Consider the following 24,449-nt stretch of genomic DNA (forward strand, 5'->3'; position numbering starts at 1 on the left):
AGATTAGAGAGGCAGAGGCCAATTTAGAATGTAGGCTGGCCACTGCTGGGAAGGACAATAAAAATGTTTTTATAAATATATGAATGGCAAAAGGAGAGGCAAGGACAACCTCCACTCCTTAGTGGACATGGAAGGGAATAGAATAACAAAAGAGGAGGAAAAGGCAGAAGTACTTAACACCTTCTTTGCCTCAGTTTTCAATAGCTGGTCAGGTTGTCTGCTGGACAACTGGCCTCCTGAGCTGGCAGATGGAGCCAGGGAGCAGTATAGTCCCCCTGTAATCCAGGAGGAAGCAGCAAGGGACCTGCTGAGCCACTTGGATCTTGGTCTCTGATGGCTGGAAGCTGGCCAAGGTGATGTCCATCCACAGGAAGGGCTGGAAGGAGGAGCCAGGGAATTCCAGACCTGTCAGCCTGACCTCAGTGCCAGGCAAGGCTGTGGGAAAGGTCATCTGAGTGAAATCACACAGCACCTGCAGGATGGTCAAGGGGTCAGGCCCAGCCAGCATGGATTTAGGAGGGGCAGGTCCTGTCTGACCAACCTGATCTCCTTCTAACCAGGGGACCAACAGGTGGATGTGGGGCAGGCTGTGGATGTAGTCTGCCTGGACTTCAGGAAAGCCTTTGACACCATCCCCCACAGCAAACTCCTGGCCAAGCTGGCAGTCTGTGGCTTGGACAGGAGCACTCTGGGCTGGGTTAGGAACTGGCTGGAGGGTCAGGCCCAGAGAGTGGTGGTGAATGGTGCCCAGAGAGTGGTGGTGAATGGTGCCCAGAGAGTGGTGGTGAGTGGTGCCAGGGAGTGGTGGTGAATGGTGCCCAGAGAGAGGTGGTGAACGATGCCCAGAGAGTGGTGGTGAATGGTGCCCAGAGAGGGGTGGTGAGTGGTGCCAGGGAGTGGTGGTTAATGGTGCCCAGAGAGTGGTGGTGAGTGGTGCCCAGAGAGGGGTGGTGAATGGTGCCCAGAGAGTGATGGTGAATGGTGCCCAGAGAGGGGTGGTGAATGGTGCCAGAGAGAGGTGGTGAATGGTGCCCAGGGAGTGGTGCTGAATGGTGCCTAGAGAGTGGTGGTGAATGGTGCCCAGAGAGAGGTGGTGAATGGTGCCCAGAGAGGGGTGGTGAATGGTGCCCAGAGAGAGGTGGTGAACAGTGCCCAGGGAGTGGTGGTGAATGGTGCCCAGAGAGTGATGGTGAATGGTGCCCAGAGAGTGATGGTGAATGGTGCCCAGAGAGGGGTGGTGAATGGTGCCCAGAGAGAGGTGGTGAATGGTGCCCAGAGAGTGGTGGTGAATGGTGCCCAGACAGAGGTGGTGAATGGTGCCCAGAGAGTGGTGGTGAATGGTGCCCAGAGAGAGGTGGTGAATGGTGCTGTGTCGGTGTGAGCTGAAATTCCCCCCCCACCAACAAGTAACCAGGCTAGCCCAGTCTGGAAGCAAATGAAGGCTGTATTTACAAGCAGAGTCTAAAATCTATGATGAAATGCAATGAATATGTACAAATATACAAAATTCACAACATTTACAAATATATACAATCAACAGAAAAGCACAACCAAGCTCCCTTTGCTTCCCCCCAAGAGGACCCTCCCAAACGGGCCTCCCTTTCCCAGGAGCTTCCCCCCAGCCCCCCCTGGACAGAGAAGCAGAGTTAGTTAAGCAGAAAGTTGTTAACTTAGCTGCCAAGGTCAGTGTGTTATCTTCAGCCAGAAGAGAAGAAGAAACAGCAGCCAGACAGCCCAGCAACTGCCCCCACTGCCGAACGCAGAATGTGCAGAATGCCTACTTTGTTTTGGGTAATAGTTCTAAAACATTTCTATCTATCCAATGGAAGTGTTTGGAACAATTGTTATTTTGCTTTCTTACACCCAATAGTGACTTATTTACATTCTTTCACTTTCTCTGTTCTGAACTTTGCAAGGAAAAATTAAAAAGGCAGTTTCAAACCATCACAGTCCACCCCTTCTAAACAATTCCATTGGCTGCTACTACCATTTATCTAATCTAAAATAATATCTACAACAATAGGTGAATAAAGACCATAGTCCATTCCAGCTATCTCGGATGTAGATGATTCAAAAGAGTCAAATCACAGGAAAAACAGCAAACAGCTTGTTTCCTCGCAGATGGAGCGAAGGAAGGAACAGGGACTCTCAGGTGACTCAGGGCTCTCAGGGTTTGTGCACCGTAGATCTCATGAACTCTCCTCTTGGGCGCGATGCTGTGTCTGCGCAACACTCTGAATTTAACCTCTCTCAGCCAAAGTTAGATTTCTTTGTGGAATGCACTGAATTTCACCATTTTCTTGCATCACCCAATAGGTGTGACCAGGACCTTCAGCAGAAACCACCCCTCGGACAGGTTTGGCCTCTCCTGAAGGAGAAAATACCCAAACAGTTTTGCCTAACAGATTCTTTTCTCTGATAACAGGAACTCTATCACCTTCTTCCTTTCGCAACAAATCTGATTGGGCACGTCCAGCTCGATTCATTGAACCTCTACTATTCACCAACCAGGTTGCTTGTGCTAAATGTTTCTCCCAGTTCTTCAAAGATCCACCCCCCATGGCTTTGAGAGTGGTTTTCAGCAAACCGTTGTAGCATTCGATCTTCCCTGCAGCTGGTGCATAGTAGGGAATGTGGAATATCCACTCGATGCCGTGCTCTTTGGCCCAGTTTTTTACAAGATTGTTCTTGAAATGAGTTCCATTGTCCGACTCAATCCTCTCTGGAGTTCCGTGTCTCCACAGGATTTGTCTCTCCAGACCAAGAATGGTGTTACGTGCAGTTGCATGAGGAACTGGATAAGTTTCCAGCCATCCAGTGCTTGCCTCTACCATAGTCAGCACATATTGCTTACCAGATGGAGAACGAGGTAGAGTGATGTAGTCAATCTGCCAGGCTTCACCATACTTGTACTTGGACCATCGGTCACCGTACCACAAGGGCTTGATCCGCTTTGCCTGCTTAATAGCAGCACAAATGTCACAGTCATGGATGACTTGTGTGATAGCATCCATGGAAATGTCAATGGATCTGTCACAAGCCCATCAGTAGGTTGCATCTCTGCCTTGATGTCCTGACGAGTCATGGGCCCACTGAGCTAAGAACAGCTCACCTCGGTGTTTCCAGTCAAGATCAGGATCAGGATCAGAGTTTGTGTCCACCTGGGAAACTCTTGCAGCTACATCTGCCTGATGGTTGTGTTGTTGTTCCTCAGTAGCTTTGCTCTTAGGAATGTGAGCATCGATGTGTCTCACTTTCACTGGGATTCTCTCAATGCGAGCAGCAATGTCTTGCCACAAATCTGCAGCCCAGATTGGCTTTCCTTTCCTCTGCCAGCCATTCTTCTTCCAGTCTTTCAGCCAACCCCACAAGTCATTGGCTACAATCCAAGAGTCAGTGTAGAGATAAAGCTTTGGCCATCTCTCACGTTCAGCTATGTTAAGAGCTAGCTGGACAGCTTTTACCTCTGCAAATTGACTGGATTCTCCTTCTCCATCTCTTGCTTCTGCAACTCTGCGCATTGGACTCCACACTGCAGATTTCCATCTCCGCTTGTTCCCAACAAGACGACAGGAACCGTCTGTGAACAAAGCATATCTCTTGTCATCATCAGACAGATCACTGTAAGGAGGAGCTTCCTCAGCACGAGTTACTCTCTCCTCTGGAGGTTTAGCACAGCTTGTGCCTTCTGGCCAGTTTGTGATCACCTCCACCAAACCAGGCCTTTCGAGATTTCCCATTCGAGCTCTCTGTGTTATCAGAGCCATCCACTTAGACCAGGTAGCATCTGTTGCATGATGTGGTGAAGAACCTTTGCCTTTGAACATGCAATTCACAACTGGCAATCTAGGAGCTAGAAGAAGTTGTGACTCAGTTCCGATCACTTCAGAAGCAGCTTTCACTCCTTCATAAGCAGCTAAAATCTCTTTCTCTGTTGGAGTGTAGTTTGCCTCTGAGCCTCTGTAGCCACGACCCCAGAAACCAAGAGGACGTCCTCGTGTCTCCCCTGGAGCTCTTTGCCATAAGCACCAGGTTGGACCATTGTCACTCGCAGCTCTGTACAGAATGTTCTTAATGTCTGGACCAGCTCGGACAGGTCCCAGACCCATTGCTTGGACTACCTCTCACTTGATCTGGTCAAAGGCTGCTTGTTGCTCAGGACCCCATTGGAAACTGTTTCTCTTTCGAGTCACATCATAGAGAGGTTTCACAATCTGACTGTATCCAGGAATGTGCAGTCTCCAAAATCCCACTATGCCTAAGAAACACAGAGTTTCTTTCTTGTTGATGGGATTTGCCATGGTGGAGCCTCTGTTTATCACATCCATTGGGATGTGACGGCGACCATCTTGCCACCGCACTCCCAGAAACCGGATTTCTCTGGCAGGTCCTTTCACCTTGTCTCGCTTGATACCGAAACCAGCTTGCAAGAGAATGTCAATGATTTTGTTACCTTTCTCGAAGACTTCTTCAGCAGTCTCACCCCAGACGATGATGTCATCGATGAACTGAATGTGTTCTGGAGCTCCACCTTTCTCCAAAGCATCATGGATCACTGCATGGCAGATGGTTGAACTGTGAATCCACCCCTGGGGCAAACGATTGAATGTGTTCTGAATGCCTCTCCAGGTGAAAGCAAACTGAGGCCTGCATTCCTCTGCTATGGGAATAGAGAAGAAAGCATTAGCAATGTCTATGGTAGCATACCATTTGGCCTGCTTGGATTCCAGCTCATATTGGAGTTCCATCATGTCTGGTACAGCTGCACTCATGGGTGGAGTTACTTCATTCAAGGCACAGAAATCAACTGTCAGATGCCACTCTCCATTCTGCTTTCTCACAGGCCAGATTGGACTGTTGAAAGGTGAATGAGTTTTGCTGATGACCTTCTGAGTCTCCAACTGACGAATCAAGTTTTGAATGGGCACCAAAGAGTCATGGTTGGTTCTGTATTGTCTGTGATGCACAGTTTGAGAAGCAACCGGCAGCTTTACATCCTCTATCTCATGTTGTCCCACAACTGCAGATTCATCTGAAAGCTCAGGTCTAATGGACAACTTCAATTTTCCTCCATCAATTTCTACAGTTGCTATTCCAAAAGCCCATTTGTAACCCTTAGGGTCTTTAAAACGCCCTTCTCTCAGAAAATCAATTCCCAAAATACAAGGTGCATTAGGTCCTGTTACAATAGTATGTTTCTTCCACTGCTTCCCAGTTAAGCTTATGTCAACCTCTATCTTAAACAACTCTTGAGATCCACCAGTGACTCCCTGAATAGTTATAGATTCTCCCCCTTGATAATTTGATGGTATTATGGTGCACTGAGCTCCTGTGTCAACCAAGGCCCTGTACTTCTGAAATTTTGAAGTGCCAGGCCACTGGATGTACACATCCCAATAGATTCTGTTATCTCCATTATCCCTTACCTCCCCCTGGCAGAAGGCAGGGCACCCCTAATGGTGGGGATTACCTCCACATGTACAGCTGGCACAACGTCCAGCACCAGAATTAGGATCACTGTTGGAGCTATCAGAGTTGTTCTGGGAAACTGAGGAAGCGACAGCTACCCTCCTGGTATTGCTACCTCGGGATCTGCCCCTCTGCAGCTCCCATAACCTCTTGAGAAGATCAGAAGTTGGTTGACCATCCCATCTGTTCATGTTCTCACCAAACTGATCACGCAGAGTTATCCAGATACTGCCACGTGATTGCCTCTGCTGTCTGTTTTGGTTTGACCTATTCTGGAATGGCCTTCTTGGAGCACGTCTGTTCCTAACAGCTGAAACTTGTATCCATCTGGAGGAAGAGGAATCAGAATCATCCCCCTTCATCAAGTTGGATGTGGAGGTTTTAAGTTCCTCCTTCAGCTCTTTCATGCAATTCTTTATTTCTCCAGACAAAGTTTCAATGGCTGAAACCAAAGAAGTACGTGCAAGACTATCCTCCAATTGCCTCATTTGGTCAGTGAAATGGCCAACAGTAGGAGGCACTCCACCATAGTTTCTTGCCACAATCCTGCTTGCCAGAATAGTAGCATAATTAGGAGGAGCAAGCTTAATGAGCTTTTTGGCAAGGCCTGTTCCAACAGGAATTTCATCAGGATTCAGAGTCTTATGATCTCCATACATTACTTCTCTCACAGCAAACTCTCTCAGACGCTTGATTCCCTCATCTATTGTGGTCCAAGGCTTAGGGTTCCATGGTAAATCATCTCTGCTGGGGTACCTCAGCGAGACTGCCAGTAGGAGGCGTGCCCACAGAGAAACTTTACCAATGCACTTGCCTAGGTGCCTGTCTATGTCTGTATCCTTTGAGAGCATCCCCAACTGAGAGGCCGACTTGTCACCTACCACCAATGCTGGAGCTCCCTTATCAAAACACCTGGCTAGCCAAGACAGCACTGGCTCATTATCTCCTCTGATGTAATCCTTCCTCACATGTCTAATTTCCTGTCTGGGTGCATTAGCTGACTGTATGTCATCCTCCTCCTCATCATCATCCTGAGGTCGCTGTCCCCATAATCCTGTTGTAATCCTCTGTTGAATTTCCTTGAGTTCAGAGGCACTGCCAGCAGTTGCTAATCTACTAGGGTCTGCATCCTGACCTACATCTCCATCATCCATGTGGGGTCTCAAGAGATCTACCAGAGGTTTAAGGCTAACCCTCTCTTCCTCACCAGAAGGATCTTTCTTAACAGAGGGACCCTGAGTAGAAGGACCCTCATCTCCATCTGCACCATCTCCTGCAGCATCTGCATCTCCTCCTGCAGCTCCTTTACGCTTTCTGCTTACAGTGGCCACCAAATTTACTGGCTTGGTTTTCACATTCACAGCAGAGTTGGAAGAGCAAGTAGCCTTATGTCTTTCTTGACACAGTGCTATCAGTAGCCATATGATTATTCCCAGAAGCAACAAAATTAAGATTAAGGCTAGCACAAGATATCTAGGGTACCACTGGTTCCAAGGACCCTCTGTAGTTGTAAGAGGAGTAACAAACTCAAATGTGTCTGCTAGCAGATCCATAGTTGAGTTACCATAGCTTCTTAGCCCAATAAGACCACAACAGAATTCACCAACATTCAGTAACTTGTTCTTAACCCAAAGAAATGACTTATATGCCACATATCTCACAATCTTGTCTATCATGCAAGAAATGGCACATCTGTAGACAATTGCACCGATAATAGATGAAATAAAATGACTCAGAATCCAAAACAGCTTCATTTTGCTTCCTAATCTGAGCAGAAATAAATGAAACAAGCAATCGAGCCCCGAGTTGGAGCGCCAAAAATATATAAAGTGTGTCAGTGTGAGCTGAAATTCCCCCCCCACTGACAATAATCAGGCTAGCCCAGTCTGGAAGCAAATGAATGCTGTATTTACAAGCAGAGTCTAAAATCTACAATGAAATGCAATGAATATGTACAAATATACAAAATTCACAACATTTACAAATATATACAATCAACAGAAAAAGCACAACCGATCTCCCTTTGCTTCCCCCCAAGGGGACCCTCCCAAAGGGGCCTCCCTCTCCCAGGAGCTTTCCCCCCAGACGCCCCTGGACAGAGAAGCAGAGTTAGTTAAGCAGAAAATTGTTAACTTAGCTGCCAAGGTCAGTACGTGTTATCTTCAGCCAGAAGAGAAGAAGAAACAGCAGCCAGACAGCCCAGCAACTGCCCCCACTGCCGAACGCAGAATGTGCAGTGCCCACTTTGTTTTGGGTAATAGTTCTTAAACATTTCTATCTATCCAATGGAAGTGTTTAGAACAATTGTTATTTTGCTTTCTTACACCCAATAGTGACTTATTTACATTCTTTCACTTTCTCTGTTCTGAACTTTGCAAGGAAAAATTAAAAAGACAGTTTCAAACCATCACAATGTGACGGGTAAGTGGATTTGGTTTCATGTGATGGGTAAGTGGATTTGGTTTCACGTGACAGGTGAGTAGATTTGATTTCGCATGACAGGTAACTGGATTTGCTTTCGTGTGACAGGTAAGTGGATTTGGTTTCATGTGACGGGTGAGTGGATTTGCTTTCATGTGATGGGTGAGTGGATTTGGTTTCGCATGAAGGGTGAGTGGATTTGATTTCGCATGACAGGTAACTGGATTTGCTTTCACGTGACGGGTGAGTGGATGTGCTTTCATGTGACGGGTGAGTGGATTTGGTTTCGCATGATGGGTGAGTGGATTTGGTTTCGCGTGACAGGTGAGTGGATTTGCTTTCATGTGACAGGTAAGTGGATTTGGTTTCATGTGATGGGTAAGTGGATTTGCTTTCATGTGACGGGTAAGTGGATTTGGTTTCATGTGATGGGTAAGTGGATTTGCTTTCATGTGACGGGTAAGTGGATTTGGTTTCGCGTGACAGGTGAGTGGATTTGGTTTTGCATGACAGGTAACTGGATTTGCTTTCGTGTGACGGGTAAGTGGATTTGTTTTCACGTGACTGGTAAGCTACTGCTGTGTTAGCTTTGGGGTACTCTCGTACAGCGTGGGCAGGGCAGATTGCCGGCAGGGAGAATTCACCACGTGGTCCCAGGCTGATCTAGCTTCAGCAGACGGTGGGCAGCTAACAACGCTCTTCGTGTCGGGCGCTTGCTTGGTTCCTGGGTAAACTGAGGCACGGCACGATGCTGGTGGCAAGGGGAAGCAGGCTGGGCAGATCTGGCTTCTAGGCTTGTGGCTTCTCCAGCTTGCATGTGTATGGCTCATGGCTGTATCCCAGGCTCTGGACCAGGCACTTGAGGCAGCTTCTACAAGATGGGTCCAAGTAGGCTTGAAGCAAGGTTTGAAGCAAGGCAAGGCAAGGCAAGGCTGGCTACCAAGGCACTTGTATATATATATCTTGCCAGAGATCGGTTGGTCCAATGGGACACTGAAGCTAACCTGTAGCTGCCCAATGGAAAGGTGTTCTGCCAGGCTATACCCATAAAAGGCAGAAGCCTGGGGGGGAGCAGTGGTCAGCTTACGTGCTCTCACCCCAGACAAACAGCTTGTTTACCAGGCAGGAGTCCTGTCCCCTTTGTTCTTTTTCCTGTGTTGCCCTGTTTTTCTGCAGGAAGGAGGGGAGAGAAAGGGACCTTGTAGAGACATCTTAAGGCCTGTCTGGGTTTGTACTGGGCCATGTCATGGCCCTACCGTGACACTAAGAGCAAAGATACTGAGGAACAACACAGCCATCAGGCAGATCTAGCTGCAAGAGTTTCTCAAGTGTTCACAAACTCTGATCTTCATCTTGACTGGAAACACTGAGGTGAGCTGTACCGCGACTAAGAGACAGGGTGCAGCTTGATACAAGCAAAGTGTTGTTTATTGTATAAAGTTTTTTCTTTATATAGGTTAACATAATCAGAAGGCAGCTTGCAATTGGTCATTAGTATGTCCAGGCGACAGCTGTAAACTCATGATTGGCTACAGAGATAAAGTATCACATGAAAGCATTTGTTTGACCAAGGCTTAGACAAAGGTCAGACGAGATAAACGACTCTGCGGCTCTGCATCTGCGCTGTTACAACTTCTACCAAGTTCCTGTTATCAGGTCCTTGCGTAACTCCCTCAGGTCACAGTGACCGTTAGGAGTCACCTATCTGTGTTTTACTTTCCACACAGCTGCATTCTGCTCCCAGGGTTTATGACCCACCAAAGATAAAACATCTTCTATTAATAAAGCAATGTCTGGAGTTCTGGTCCCTAAATCAATTCCATCAAGCTGTTCTTAGAAGGAGATCAGGTTGGTCAGGCAGGACCTGCCCCTCCTAAATCTATGCTGGCTGGGCCTGATCCCTTGACCATCCTGCAGGTGCTGTGTGATTGCTCCATACTCTTGCCTGGCACTGAGGTCAGGCTCACAGGTCTGGAATTTCCAGAATCCTCCTTCCAGCCCTTCTAGTGGATGGACATCACCTTGGCCAACTTCCAGCCATGAGGGACCTCACCTGTGAGCCAGGACTGCTGATAAATGATGGAGAGTGGCTTGGCCAGCTCTTCTGCCAGCTCTCTCAGCATCCTAGGATGGATCCCATCTGTGAGGATCCAAGTGGGTCAGCAGGTCCCTTGCTGCTTCCTCCTAGATTACAGGGGGACTATACTGCTCCCTGGCCCCATCTGCCAGTTCAAGAGGCCAGTTGTCCTGAAGACAGCCTGTCCTACTATTAAAGATTGAGGCAAAGAAGGTGTTAAGTACCTCTGCCTTCTCCTCATCTTTTGTTACTATATTCCCCTCCACATCCAACAAGGAGTGGAGGTTGTCCTTGCCTCTTCTTTTGCCATTAATATATTTATAAAAATATTTTTTATTGTCCTTCCCAGCAGTTGCCAGTCTTAAGTTCTAAATGGGCTTTTGCCTCTCTAATATTTTTCCTACAAGACCTAGCAACCTCCTTAAACTCTTCCTGGGATACCTCCCCTTTTTCCAAAGGCGATATCCCTCTTTTTTTCCCTTAATTTCTTCGAAGTTCCTTGCCCATCCAGGATGTCTCCCTTGTTGGCTCCTCTTCAGTCACATGGGCACAGCCTGTGCCTGTGCCTTCAAGAGTTCTTTCTTCGAGTAGGTGCAGCCCTCCTGGACCCCTTTGTTTTTAAGGGCTGTTTCCCAAGGACCCTGAATAAGCCAAAGTCTGCCCTTCAGAAGTCCAGGGTGGAGGTTTTGGTGCTGCCCCTCCTGGTTTCACCCTATACTGAAAACTCTGTCATCTCATGGTCACTGCACCCCAGGCAGCCTCCCACCACCACACCTCCCACCAGCCCTTCTCTAGTTGTAAACAGCAAATCGAGCAGGGCTGAACCCCTGGTAGGCTCATGTAACAGCTGGGATAAGAAGCTTATCCTCCATACACTCCAGGAACCTTCTAGACTGCCTCTTCTCTGCAGTGTACAATTCCAGGCAGATGTCTGGCAGGTTAAAGTTGACCACAAGAACAAAGGCAAGAGATCTTGAGGCAGCCTCCAGCTGCTTGAAGAATAATAAATCGACCTCTTCTTCCTATTTGGGTGGTCTATAACAGACTCCAACCAGGGTGTTTGTGCCTTGCTCTCTGTTTGTGCCTTGCTACAATTTCACATAAGCTCATCTGCCTTTTCAATAAAAGAAATCTGTGCCTGGATGGCACCTGTGGTATCTGTGCTAATTCCTGAACCCCAAAGAACCACTCAAACACAGGTGCAACACGAGCAACGTGTGCAACATGAGTGATTATTATCTATTAGCAAGTGATAGGATGAGAGGCTCAAGTTGTTCCAGGGGAGGTTTAGGTTGGACTTGAGGAATAATTTCTTCCACAGAACGGTTGTCAAGGCCTGCCCATGGTAGTGGTGGAGTCTCCATCCCTGGATGGTTTCCAAGAGCTGGAGCTGTGTCAGGTAGGAACAGGTTTCAGTGCTGGAGCCAGCAGGATTCAGGCTGACAGTTGGACAAGATGATCCTGGAGGTCTCTTGCAACCTCAGTGAACTGATGATTCTATGAATCTGTTGAAGGCTTTGGCCAAGGGAAGCAAGGCCAGCAGAGGGCATCCAGGATGGTGAGGGGTCTGGAGCCATTGGTGAAGAGTCTGAGGGTGTGGGGCTGCTGAGTGTGGAGCAGAGAATGCTCTGGGGGGAGACCTCACTCATGCCTGGAGTAAGTCAGGGTATTGACCTGCCCTAGGGGATCCTGCTCTGGCAGGGGAGTTGCACTCCATGGTCTGCAGAGCTCCCTCCCAACCATTCTGTGAAGTGTGGTGGTGAATTCTCTCTAGCCCCAAATGGGGAGAGAGCTTCAGAGAGCAGAGGTACCCTGAGCATGGCTGAGAGTGCTGAGAGATGCACCTGTGGGAGGAGTCAGAGCAGAAGCATCCCCAGCAACCAGGTGCCAAGTGCTGGGCACTTGCTGCCTCCCTGGGAGACTTGGGAGCATCTGCAGGGGAAATAATGACACAGAGGAAAGGGCTGGGATGCAGCAGAACTTTAATGAAGCAAATATTGGAAACAAGAGCAGATGCCCCAGAGCATGGAGCAGCAGGGAACAAAAAAGAGGCTGAGCCCAATGGCTGTGGTGGAGTTCCCAGTAGGTGTCCATGTGCCTGCCCCACAGAGGAAGCAGGACCAGCAGGGCCTCCCTAGGCTGCTTCTGTGGTGCTGCCAGGCAGAAGAGTAGGAGGCCACAGGAGGCCACAGGAGGGCCAGGAGAGAGTGTCAGAGGGCAAAGGCAGGCATGGGCAGTGCTGTGCCAGAGCCCAGGCTGTTCTTGTCCTGTTGCAAGGGCTGCTGGGGTTGCTCAGCCCCTCGGAAAGCAGCAAGTGGATGCTGTGCCCAGGGCAGAAGCAACTGGTGGGGCCCTGGGGGCCTTGCCCAGGGCCATGGGCAGCAGCTCTAGCAGGGGAGGCAGCTCCTGCCCAAGCCAGAGAGGCCAGAGAGGCCAAAGCCCCCGGAGCTGATGGGCACCCCCTGAGAGCTGAGGATGCTGCCAACGGCAGCGGAGGTGGAGGAGCCCACGGCGGTGTTCTGTGGGAAGGAGCTGAGGATGGGGCCAGGCAGGGTCACTATCACAGGGGAGGGCTGGATGGCAACGGTGGAGTCCTGGCACCTCACACAGCAGGGCTCATTGCAGCTGTTGGCCAGTGGGGTTGGGCCACAGGGCTGGCAGGGCAGGCAGGGGGTGTAGCAGGACATGGCTTGGGCTGGAGCTGAACCTGCAGAGAGGTGAAGGGAAGCAGAGCACAAGGGGTAGGTGAGCAGCAATTTTCACCTCACTGTGATGGAGACAAGTCACGAGAGGAAGACTTTGGGACATTGAAGTCAGACCCAGGGCTTTATCCTTCCCTTTGGCCCATGATCCACCAAGCACACTGAGATCCTCACCCAGCTCAGAGCTCAGCTCACCCAAGTCCCTGCCACACCATCTGCGTCCTTCCCTCTGCCATATCATGGAACCTAGCAGCCCAGCCTAGGTCAGGCTATGCACTTGGGAATCCAGAGGAGGACAAGAAGGAGGAGAAGAAGAAAGTGTTCCAAACTCACCTTGTTCCAAGGAGATGGAGGCCAGAGGAGTGGATGAGAGAGTGAGCAGAAGGAGTCTCTTTTATGCTGCTCCTGCACTGCCCCAGGCCCACAGGCACTGCACATGGGCAGTCATTTTCCAGCAGACTCAGCTCCAAACCTCTCAACCCATGGCCTTTGGGTTCCTCCATGCTGCCGTTTCACTTCCTCATTGCTGAGGTGACCTCTGGGTCTCAGAGGGTCCTTTGAAGTCCCAAGATGGGAAGACCAAGGCTGTCTGAGTATGCAGGTTTGAGGTTAGGAAAGCCAAAGCCTTCTTGGCATTGGATCAGGCAAACCACATGGACGTCAAGAAGGTCTGCTGGGCTGCTTCCTTCTTCTTGGCCTTGCTCTTGCCTGGCAGGATTTGATGCCAGTCAGTTGAGCTCCTGTCATTCCTCAGCACAACTGATCTGCTGGAGAGAATCCAACAGAGAGCCACGAGGACGATTAGGGAACTTGAGCATCTCCTTTGTGAAGAGAGACTGAGAGCCCTGGGGGTGTTTAATCTGGAGAGGAGAAGGCTGAGAGGGATCTGATCAATGTCTATCAATAGCTGAGGGGTGGGGGCAAGGGGAGGGGCCAAGCTCTTTTCAGTGGTACACAGCAATAATCCAAGGAACAATGGAAACAAACTTGACTAGAGAAGATTTCACCACAACATGAGGAGAAACTTCTTTGTTGTGAGGGTGCTGGAGCCCTGGAGCAGGCTGCTCCTTTTATTAAAAGGCAGGGGAGGTTGTGTCACGTTGGAGCACGACACTGAACAGAAAGCAAAGCACAAACTGAAAGCCAGACCTGCGTTACCCAGGGCTCTGAGAGGCACAAACAGAGACCCAGGCACAAAACAGAGAGCCAGACTCACATTACCACCACTCCAAAGAGGCACAAACAGAGACCTAGGCACAAAACAGAGAGCCAGACTCACGTTACCACCACTCCAAAGAGGCACAAACAGAGACCTAGGCACAAAACAGAGAGCCAGACTCACATTGCCACCACTCCAAAGAGGCACAAACAGAGACCCAGGCACAAAACAGAGAGCCAGACTCACGTTACCACCACTCCAAACCAGCAGCCCAATCCCATCAGGAGTCCTTGCCGCTCAATGGAGGATTGGTGCATCTGCCAGCAGCACTGCCACTGGAGGTACCCTGGGTGAAATGGGGCCAGCATCTGGTGAGGTCAGGCCAAGAAGTCTCAGGAGGCCTACGTCCCTTACTGCTCATGCACGCAGCCCGCCCGGGGGTCATGGCACCCCCTGCGCAACAATTGCCTTCCTCTTTGTTCAGGGTGCTCCAAACCCCCTTACCCCACCTCCATCAGCAGAGGTTTGAATGGGGGAGGACAAAGGTACAAAATTGCCTTCCTCTCCCCCTGGACACAGGGAATTTTGCCCATTCTTGCTGCCAGGGCAGAGGCCCCTCACAGCTATTTACCAATGGGGAATTCTGCTGGGATTTGGAAATACGATCAGCAGGGTACTTCACATATTGGCCTGGACAGTTCTCTAGGAATATCTTAAATAGAGTGAGCAGAAATCAGTTGGTGCTCTCACTTTTTGCTGCTCTCGCTCATTTTGGGGGCCTGCTCATTTTGGCTCAGCTATTTGGGCTCTCACTTTGGACTCCACTTGCTCTGCTCTGGATTCATGGTGAAATTGGAGCTTGGCACCCTGACCAAGCTTCTCCCCAGACCTGCCTGCCAGGAGCCATCCTGCCTGCCTGGGAGCAATCATGCCTGCCAGGAACCATCCTGCCTGCCTGGGTGCCATTCTGCCTGCCTGGGAGCCATCCTGCCTGCCTGGGTGCCATCCTGCCTGCCTGGGAGCCATCCAGCTTGCCAGGAGCCATCCTGCCTGGGAGTCATCCTGCCTGCCTGGGAGCCATCCTGCCTGCCTAAGAGCGATCCTGCCTGCCAGGAGCCATCCTGCCTGCCTGGGTGCCATCCTGCCTGCCTGGGAGCCATCCTGCCTGCCTGGGAGCCATTCTGCCTACCTGGGTGCCATCCTGCCTGCCTGGGAGCCATCCCGCCTGCCTGGAGCCATCCTGCCTGCCTGGGAGCCATCCTGCCTGCCTGGGAGCCATCCTGCTTGCCAGGAGCCATCCTGCCTGCCTGGGAGCGATCCTGCCTGCCGGAAGTGATCCTGTGGCTTTTCCTGGCACTGTTCAAACAGTGCTAACTGTGGCAGCTGTATCTGTGGACACTTTGATTTCTGGTGGGTCCCCTTTTGGATCTGAGCCATGGTTACCCACAAATTGGATGACAAACCCTGCAGTTTCTGAAGCCTGTGACCTAGGGACCCTCTTCAAATTCCTACTCCAGTCTTGTGAGTGAAAGCAGCATTCTCATAATTTCCCTACAGTTCTTGTCTGGCCTCTGATTTGTAAGTGGGGTGAAGCTGTTTGTGGATTAGCCTTTTCCATTTTCTGAGTTCTCCACCTTGTACTAAACTATCTATAAGCATCGTGGCAGAATTCACGACCGAATACAACTTGTGAATGTTCTTCATCAGTTTTGCACAGCATTTTGGAGCAGGGTTCTTGGGAAAATAAAAGATAAATATATTTTTATAATTCCCACCTCCTTAATTTAACCCCAATTAAACACTTGTCTTCATCTTCCTCCAGGTCCTTCTGCCCTCTGCCAGGCGTTTGAAGGGCATTTGGGGTAGAGAAGCAGAATAATTAATACCTAGCCCTACTTTCTTTATAAAACAGAGAACTTGCAGCCTTTTGTGTTTCATAGCTTTAGCCTTTCTTATCAGCCAGCTGGGTACTTCTGATCAGACACAAATTAACCCCGTCCTATCACAGAGGAATCTCTGGAGATCTTCCAGTCCATCCCCCTGCCAGAGCAGGACCATAGAATCCAGCACAGGTCACACAGGAACACATCCAGACAGGGCTAGAAAGGCTCCAGAGAAGGAGACTTCACAACCTCTCTGGGCAGCCTGCTCAAGGGCTGTGACCCTCACAGTGAAGAAGTTCCTCCTCATGTTGAGGTGGATGTGATGGTTTCAAGACTGTCTTTTTAATTTTTCTTCACAAAGTTCAAGCAGAGAAAGGAATGTAAATAAGTCACTATTGGGTGTAAGAAAGCAAAATAATGATTGTTCTAAACACTTCCATTGGAGAGGTAGAAATGTTTAAGAACTATTACTCAAAACAAGGTTGGGGAATTGGGCAGTCTCGGCTTGCTTGCTGGGCTTCTGTCTGTCTGCTTCTTTTCTGGCTGAAGATAACACACTGACCTTGACAAGCTGAATCTAACAGCCTCTCTGCTTCTTGATTCTCTGCCTTCTGCCAGCAGGGTCTGGGGGGATTCCTTCTGGCTGGGGGGAGGCCCCTTGGGGAAGGCCCCTTGGGGGAAGCAATGGGGGCTTGGTTGTGCTTTTCTGTTGATTGTACATATTTGTAAATGTTGTGATAGTGTCTATTTGTAGATTCATTGCATTTCATCATAGATTGTAGATTTGCTTGTAAATACAGCTTGCATTTGCTGCCAGACTGAGCTGGCCTGGTTATTGTCGGTGTGGGATGGGGATTTCAGCTCTCACACTGTTACAAGTCATTATTTTGGCACCCAAGGTGGGGCAATTGATTGTGTGATTTATTTCTGCTCAGATTAGGAAGCAAAATGAAGATGTTTTGGATTCTTTGGCATTTTATTTACTCTGTTATCAGTGTGATGATCTATAAATGGGCCGTTTCTGCCATGACAGATAAGATTGTGAGATATGTGGCATATAAGCTGTTTCTTTGGGGTAAGAACAAGTTACTGAAAGTTGTTGAGTTCTGTTCTGGTTTTATTGGGCTAGGAAGTTATGGCAACTCAACTACAAATCTGCCAGCAGAAGCATTTGAGTTTGCTATTCCTCTTGCAGAGGGTTATGTGAACCAATGGAACCCTAAATTGATTTTTATGCTAAGCTTGAATCTGGTTCTTGTTGTAGTATTTATATGGCTACTGGTAGCACTGTATCAAGAAAGACATGGAGCTATTTGCTCTAGCAGCTTGTGTAGACGTAAAAGGAAACATAGAAAAGCTCAGAGAGATTCAGAATTAGGTTCTGATTCTGATTACAGTGTCCAGGAGATCACAATTAAGTGCAGGGAAGAGAAGGCCTATGAGAAAGCTGCCAATAACCTTGATTCAGAGCCAGTAGCAGCAGATGCAGGAAGTCTGCCAGTAGCTCCGGGAACATTGCCAGGACATGTGAGGAAGGATTACATCAGAGGAGACACTGAGCCAGTCCTGTCTTGGCTGGTGAGGTGCTTTGATATAGGAGCTCCAGCGTTGGTGGTAGGTGACAAGTCAGTTGGGGATGCTCTCAAAGGATACTGGCATAGACAGGCATCTGGGCAAGTGCATTGGTAAAGTTTCTCTGTGGGCACGCCTCCTACTGGCAGTCTCGCTGAGGTACCCCAGCAGAGATGATTTACCATGGAACCCTAAGCCTTGGACCACAATAGATGAGGGAATCAAGCGTCTGAGAGAGTTTGCTGTGAGAGAAGTAATGTATGGAGATCATAAGACTCTGAATCCTGATGAAATTCCTGTTGGAACAGGCCTTGCCAAAAAGCTCATTAAGCTTGCTCCTCCTAATTATGCTACTATTCTGGCAAGCAGGATTGTGGCAAGAAATTATGGTGGAGTGCCTCCCACTGTTGGCCATTTCGCTGACCAAATGAGGCAATTGGAGGATAGTCTTGCACGTACTTCTTTGGTTTCAGCCATTGAAACTCTGACTGGAGAGATAAAGAATTGCAATAAAGAGCTGAAGGAGGAACTTAAAACCTCCACATCCAACTTGATGAAGGGGGATGATGCTGATTCCTCTTCCTCCAGATGGATACAAGTTTCAGCTGTTAGGAACAGACGTGCTCCAAGAAGGCCATTCCAGAATAGGTCAAACCAAAACAGACAGCAGAGGCAATCACGTGGCAGTATCTGGATAACTCTGCGTGATCAGTTTGGTGAGAACATGAACAGATGGGATGGTCAACCAACTTCTGATCTTTTCAAGAGGTTACGGGAGCTGCAGAGGGGCAGATCCCGAGGTAGCAATACCAGGAGGGTAGCTGTCGCTTCCTCAGTTTCCCAGAACAACTCTGATAGCTCCAACAGTGATCCTAATTCTGGTGCTGGACATGGTGCCAGCTGTACATGTGGAGGTAATCCCCACCATTAGGGGTGCCCTGCCTTCTGCCAGGGGGAGGTAAGGGATAATGGAGATAACAGAATCTATTAGGATGTGTACATCCAGTGGCCTGGCACTTCAAAATTTCAGAAGTACAGGGCCTTGGTTGACACAGGAGCTCAGTGCACCATAATACCATCAAATTATCAAGGGGGAGAATCTATAACTATTCAGGGAGTCACTGGTGGATCTCAAGAATTATTTAAGATAGAGGTTGACATAAGTTTAACTGGGAAGCAGTGGAAGAAACATACTATTGTAACAGGACCTAATGCACCTTGTATTTTAGGAATTGATTTTCTGAGAGAAGGGTGTTTCAGAGACCATAAGGGTTACAAATGGGCTTTTGGAATAGCAACTGTAGAAATTGATGGAGGGAAATTGAAGTTGTCCATTAGACCTGAGCTTTTAGATGAATCTGCAGTTGTGGGACAACATGAGATAGAGGATGTAAAGCTGCCGGTTGCTTCTCAAACTGTGCATCACAGACAATACAGAACCAACCGTGACTCTTTGGTGCCCATTCAAAACTTGATTCGTCAGTTGGAGACTCAGAAGGTCATCAGCAAAACTCATTCACCTTTCAACAGTCCAATCTGGCCTGTGAGAAAGCAGAATGGAGAGTGGCGTCTGACAGTTGATTTCTGTGCCTTGAATGAAGTAACTCCACCCATGAGTGCAGCTGTGCCAGACATGATGGAACTCCAATATGAGCTGGAATCCAAGCAGGCCAAATGGTATGCTACCATAGACATTGCTAATGCTTTCTTCTCTATTCCCATAGCGGAGGAATGCAGGCCTCAGTTTGCTTTCACCTGGAGAGGCATTCAGTACACATTCAATCGTTTGCCCCAGGGGTGGATTCACAGTTCAACCATCTGCCATGCAGTGATCCATGATGCTTTGGAGAAAGGTGGAGCTCCAGAACACATTCAGTTCATCGATGACATCATCGTCTGGGGTGAGACTGCTGAAGAAGTCTTCGAGAAAGGTAACAAAACCATTGACATTCTCTTGCAAGCTGGTTTCAGTATCAAGTGAGACAAGGTGAAAGGACCTGCCAGAGAAATCCAGTTTCTGGGATTGCGGTGGCAAGATGGTCGCCGTCACATCCCAATGGATGTGATAAACAGAGGCTCCACCATGGCAAATCCCATCAACAAGAAAGAAACTCTGCGTTTCTTAGGCATAGTGGGATTTTGGAGACTGCACATTCCTGGATACAGTCAGATTGTGAAACCTCTCTATGATGTGACTCGAAAGAGAAACAGTTTCCAATGGGGTCCTGAGCAACAAGCAGCCTTTGACCAGATCAAGCGAGAGGTAGTCCAAGCAATGGGTCTGGGACCTGTCCGAGCTGGTCCAGACATTAAGAACATTCTGTACACGGCCACGAGTGACAATGGTCCAACCTGGTGCTTATGGCAAAGAGCTCCAGGGGAGACACGAGGACGTCCTCTTGGTTTCTGGGGTCGTGGCTACAGAGGCTCAGAGGTAAACTACACTCCAACAGAGAAAGAGATTTTAGCTGCTTATGAAGGAGTGAAAGCTGCTTCTGAAGTGATTGGAACTGAGTCACAACTTCTTCTAGCTCCTAGATTGCCAGTTGTGAATTGCATGTTCAAAGGCAAAGGTTCTTCACCACATCATGCAACAGATGCTACCTGGTCTAAGTGGATGGCTCTGATAACACAGAGAGCTCAAATGGGAAATCTCGAAAGGCCTGGTTTGGTGGAGGTGATCACAAACTGGCCAGAAGGCACAAGCTGTGCAAAACCTCCAGAGGAGAGAGTAACTCGTGCTGAGGAAGCTCCTCCTTATAGTGGAACCTCCTGTGCTGCAGTTCATATCCATTGTCTCTTTTCCTATCCCAGGACACAACTGAGCAGAGCCTGTCCCTGTCCCCTCCCTCTTGACATTCAGCCCTCAGATATTCATAAACATTTATTAAATCCCCTCTCAGTCTTCTCCTCTCCCTACTAAAAAGCTCCAGCTGAGCAGGACCATAGAATCTTGTGCAGGTCACACAGGAACACATCCAGGTGGGGTTGAAAGTCTCCAGAGCAGGAGACTCCACAACCTCTCTGGGCAGCCTGCTCCAGGCCTCCAGCACCCTCACAGTGACAAAGTTTTCCCTTCTGTTCTCCTGGTACCTCCTCTTTCAGCTTGCCCCCAGTGCCCCTTGTGCTGTCCTTGGACATCCCTGAGCAGAGCCTGGCTCTGTCCTCCCTGTCGTGAGGGCTGCTCTCAGGTGGCAGGAGGTGATCCCTCTCCTCTGCTCAGCACTGCTGGGACCACAGGCACAATGAAATGGTTTGGACTCGTGGCTCTTTTGTAAGAGAGGCATCATCAAACCGGTGTCCAGCAAAGGGGCACATGGCTGAGCAAAGAACAATAAAGCAAAGCTCAGCTGGGCTTGACTCTTGCAAGAAACATTCTGAGAAAGAGGCAAAAGGCACGAGGAGCAAGACAGAACTGAACAAGAGCAGCTGAAGACTGATGGAGGAAAATGTCCTCCAGAACAGAGCTGATGTACAAGCAGACCCAGGCTGGCTTGAAGAATGGACCCAGAGAAGCCTTGTGGCATTCAATAAGGTGACAAAAGGGAAGTCCTGCAACTGGCAAAGGAGAACCTCTTACAGTGATGTGGACTGGGGACTGAGCTATGCTATGCTCTTAGATCCCACAGACCACCTCTGTATAGATCAGCCTGTGGGGGAGGGTCTTGGCAAATGAGATCAGGTTGTGCTGAGGAGCTCTGCTAAGTACTCCAGTGAGGAAAGAAAGGGTTCCAGAAGACATCTTCCCACTGGCTGGAACACATCCCAGGGTCCTATGCGACAGACGTTATCCTGGCATTAGGACCCTAGCACACCTCCACTTTCCACGTGCCAAAGGCCTCCTCAGCCTGCAGAACAAATCAGCACCATGGGGGCACAAGGAAAGGTCTTGCAGCTCCCCAAGGAGTGGAGGCTGGCAGGACACTGCAGTGCTGCATGCCTGAGGGTGCTCAGGACAGGTAGGAGCTCAGAAGACCCCTGGGTACAAGAAGAAGTCTCAGAGCACATCAAGGAAGAGATTCACTTCCCTGTCCTGCAGACATGGAGGCAGCTGGGACGTGTCCCAGTAGGCCAAGGAAATGCCTTCAGCAGCCAAGCTTCAGGGACAGCCTCTCCCTGCCCAGGGCCAGTCCCAGTCTCAGTCTCAGTTTGGCCTGGCCATGTGGCAGCCTTTTGGCATGAGGCACAGCCAGCAGTGAGCTGTCTGCAGGCTCCTGTCCCACACAGGGCTGGATCCCCTGTGGCCAGGGCAGCTCCATCCCAGCCTGAGGAAAAGGAGCCTTGAGCACAGGGCTGTGCCTGAGCACACAGCTCCAGGGACACCCAAGAGCCACTGTATGCTGCAAGGACCTACATACCCAGCACTGCCAGGGGGGCTTGAAGAGCAGCCTTTTTGTGTGCTCCTGCTCATCTGAAACCAAATAGTGTGGCCATGTCCTGGTGGAATGCAGACAGTGGGAGGAACAAAAAGTTGTCTGATCCATAAGCACATTCCTAAATGCCCAATCCACAGAGCTCCACCTGGGCCTTGGCTTTTACCTGTAGTCATCTTTCATGTACTGGAAAGATTTGGGCAAGTCATCCTGGCACTTCAAAGGACCCTGCCTGGCCCAGTGGGCATTTGAGAGATGAGGAAATGTAATGGTAGCCTTGATGGAAGCCAAAAACCAGGCTGTGCCATGGGCTGGGAGGTTTGGCTTTGGAGCTGAGTCTGCTGGAAAATGACTGCTCACATGCAGTGCCTGTGGGCCTGGGGCAGTGCAGGAGCAGCATAAAAGAGACTCTTTCTGCTCACTCTCTCATCCACTCCTCTGGCCTCCATCTCCTTGGAACAAGGTGAGTTTGGAACACTTTCTTCTTCTCCTTCTTGTCCTCCTCTGGATTCCCAAGTGCATAGCCTGACCTAGGCTGGGCTGCTAGGTTCCATGATATGGCAGAGGGAAGGACGCAGATGGTGTGGCAGGGACTTGGGTGAGCTGAGCTCTGAGCTGGGTGAGGATCTCAGTGTGCTTGGTGGATCATGGGCCAAAGGGAAGGATAAAGCCCTGGGTCTGACTTCAATGTCCCAAAGTCTTCCTCTCGTGACTTGTCTCCATCACAGTGAGGTGAAAATTGCTGCTCACCTACCCCTTGTGCTCTGCTTCCCTTCACCTCTCTGCAGGTTCAGCTCCAGCCCAAGCCATGTCCTGCTACAATCCCTGCCTGCCCTGCCAGCCCTGCGGCCCAACCCCACTGGCCAACAGCTGCAATGAGCCCTGTGTCAGGCAGTGCCAGAGCTCCACTGTGGCCATTGAGCCTCCTGCTGTGCTGGTGACCCTGCCCGGCCCCATCCTCAGCTCCTTCCCACAGAACACCGCTGTGGGCTCCTCCACCTCCGCTGCCGTTGGCAGCATCCTCAGCTCTCAGGGGGTGCCCATCAGCTCCGGGGGCTTTGGCCTCTCTGGCCTCTCCGGCTTGGGCCGTGGCTCCTGTGGCAGGAGCTGCCTCCCCTGCTAGAGCTGCTGCCCATGGCCCTGGGCAAGGCCCCCAGGGCCCCACCAGCTGCTTCTGCCCTGGGCACAGCATCCGCTTGCTGCTTTCCGAGGGGCTGAGCAACCCCAGCATCCCTTGCAACAGGACAGGAACAGCCTGGGCTCTGGCACAGCACTGCCCATGCCTGCCTTTGCCCTCTGACACTCTCTCCTGGCCCTCCTGTGGCCTCCTTCTCTTCTGCTGTCCTGGCCTGGAAGCACCACAGAGGCAGCCTAGGAGGCCCTGCTGGTCCTGCTCCCTCTGTGGGGCAGGCACATGGACACCTGCTGGGAGCTCCACCACAGCCATGAGCTGCAGACTCCTTTCTGTCCTGGTTGCTCCCTGCACCGTGGCCTCCACTCAGGAGAATTTAATTTCCCTTTTTTTTTGGACCCATTAAAGTTCTACTGCATCACAGCCAATGTCTCTGTGCCATCCTTTTCCCTGTAGATGCTCTGCCAAGATGCAGAGATATTGCTTGCGAATTTGTGGAGTGTTTTGTTAGGGATAGTTTGCACTGACTGCTGACACTGGATTATGTTAGCACATGTTGGGTGATCTTCTGCTTTCTAAGCTTTTCTACCTATCCGTGGCTGGGTCGAATGGCTCCAGGTTAAATCATTAGAGATGTTCCACAGCTGATTTTTGGTTTCCCAGATGATTTTTGGTCTCTCTCTTTTCTCCATGCTCAGCAATTCCTGTGCTCTCAGTTTCTCCAGCCTAACGTACTGCTGAGGCCTTCCCACCATCCTTGCCACTTTCTGTTGCAGTCACTATTCTGCAAACAGGAGCTGGGACTCATGCAGAGTGCTTGGGATTGGGAAATACTTTCTAGGTGACCAACTGCACACTGTGAGGAACAAAACAATAACATTCCATGGGTGCCAAGAACAACATCCTGACATGATTGGAACATGCTGCAGAAGCCACCTCCCTGACACACTGGCACCTCTTATTAGGACAAGATTTTAGCTTATGTATGTGGTAAGGTGTTATTGGTTAAGTGATTGCTAACAAAGAGTACAGAAAACAACCACTCTGAGCAATAGAGCAGAGTTGGGGGGTTAAGGCTGCTGGGGACTTCTACTTCTGTTATTTAACTGCTTTGTCTCTTAAGGGCTTCAGGGACTTCTGTTAAGGACACTCTAAGACTCTAATGCTGGGGATTCTACAATGCAGTATTAAAGGATTTCTGAGAGGACTTCTGAGATTCTCTGCTCTCTGCATTTCTGGAATCCCATTGCTAGAGCACTAATGGGGTTTGTAAATTTGTCAGCCAATGGCCCCTGAATCAGGGGGATTGCAACAACTTTCCACTGAACCCTCGCACTTGTTCCAACTGTTTACTGCATGGGAGTCTAAAGTCAGCACAACGTTCCAGGTGCCAGCAGGTATGTGCTGAGGAGAGTAGGATTGATCTCCTGGTGACCCTTCTGTTCATACAACCCAGGACTGTGCTGAGGCCTTCATGTGGAGGAACACTGCTGCGACTTATTCCTCTTCTGATGATAGTGCAGAAGCAGCTTGCTCTGCCCCTGCTTTTGGGCTGTTCCTTGCCCACTGTGGAATCGTGCAGAGAGGCAGTGGCAGTTGGCACCCAGCCAGCTGACATATGGGGCTCTGAGTGGCCAAGTCTCATCTTGCCCAGCTATGTC

The 24,449-nt window shown here is 49.7% G+C and overlaps 2 protein-coding genes across 2 annotated transcripts; one reads left to right on the top strand and one right to left on the bottom strand.

Moving 5' to 3' along the window:
* Positions 1-12,354: 12,354 nt before the first annotated feature.
* Positions 12,355-13,172, bottom strand: LOC128978497 (feather beta keratin-like). The gene is made up of 3 exons (XM_054396441.1): positions 13,003-13,172; positions 12,882-12,898; positions 12,355-12,674 (listed from the first exon to the last, which is right to left on the bottom strand). The coding sequence occupies exons 1-3, from the start codon at positions 13,170-13,172 to the stop codon at positions 12,355-12,357; spliced, it is 507 nt and encodes a 168-aa protein (XP_054252416.1).
* A 67-nt stretch (positions 13,173-13,239) lies between these two features.
* LOC128978498 (feather keratin Cos1-2-like) lies at positions 13,240-22,779 on the top strand. Its single transcript, XM_054396442.1, has 4 exons — positions 13,240-13,270; positions 22,023-22,119; positions 22,221-22,237; positions 22,445-22,779. Exons 1-4 carry the CDS (start codon positions 13,240-13,242, stop codon positions 22,777-22,779), a joined length of 480 nt encoding a protein of 159 aa, XP_054252417.1.
* Positions 22,780-24,449: the final 1,670 nt, after the last annotated feature.

Source organism: Indicator indicator, chromosome 37 (genome assembly GCF_027791375.1).
Source record: "Indicator indicator isolate 239-I01 chromosome 37, UM_Iind_1.1, whole genome shotgun sequence".
NCBI lineage: Eukaryota > Metazoa > Chordata > Aves > Piciformes > Indicatoridae > Indicator > Indicator indicator.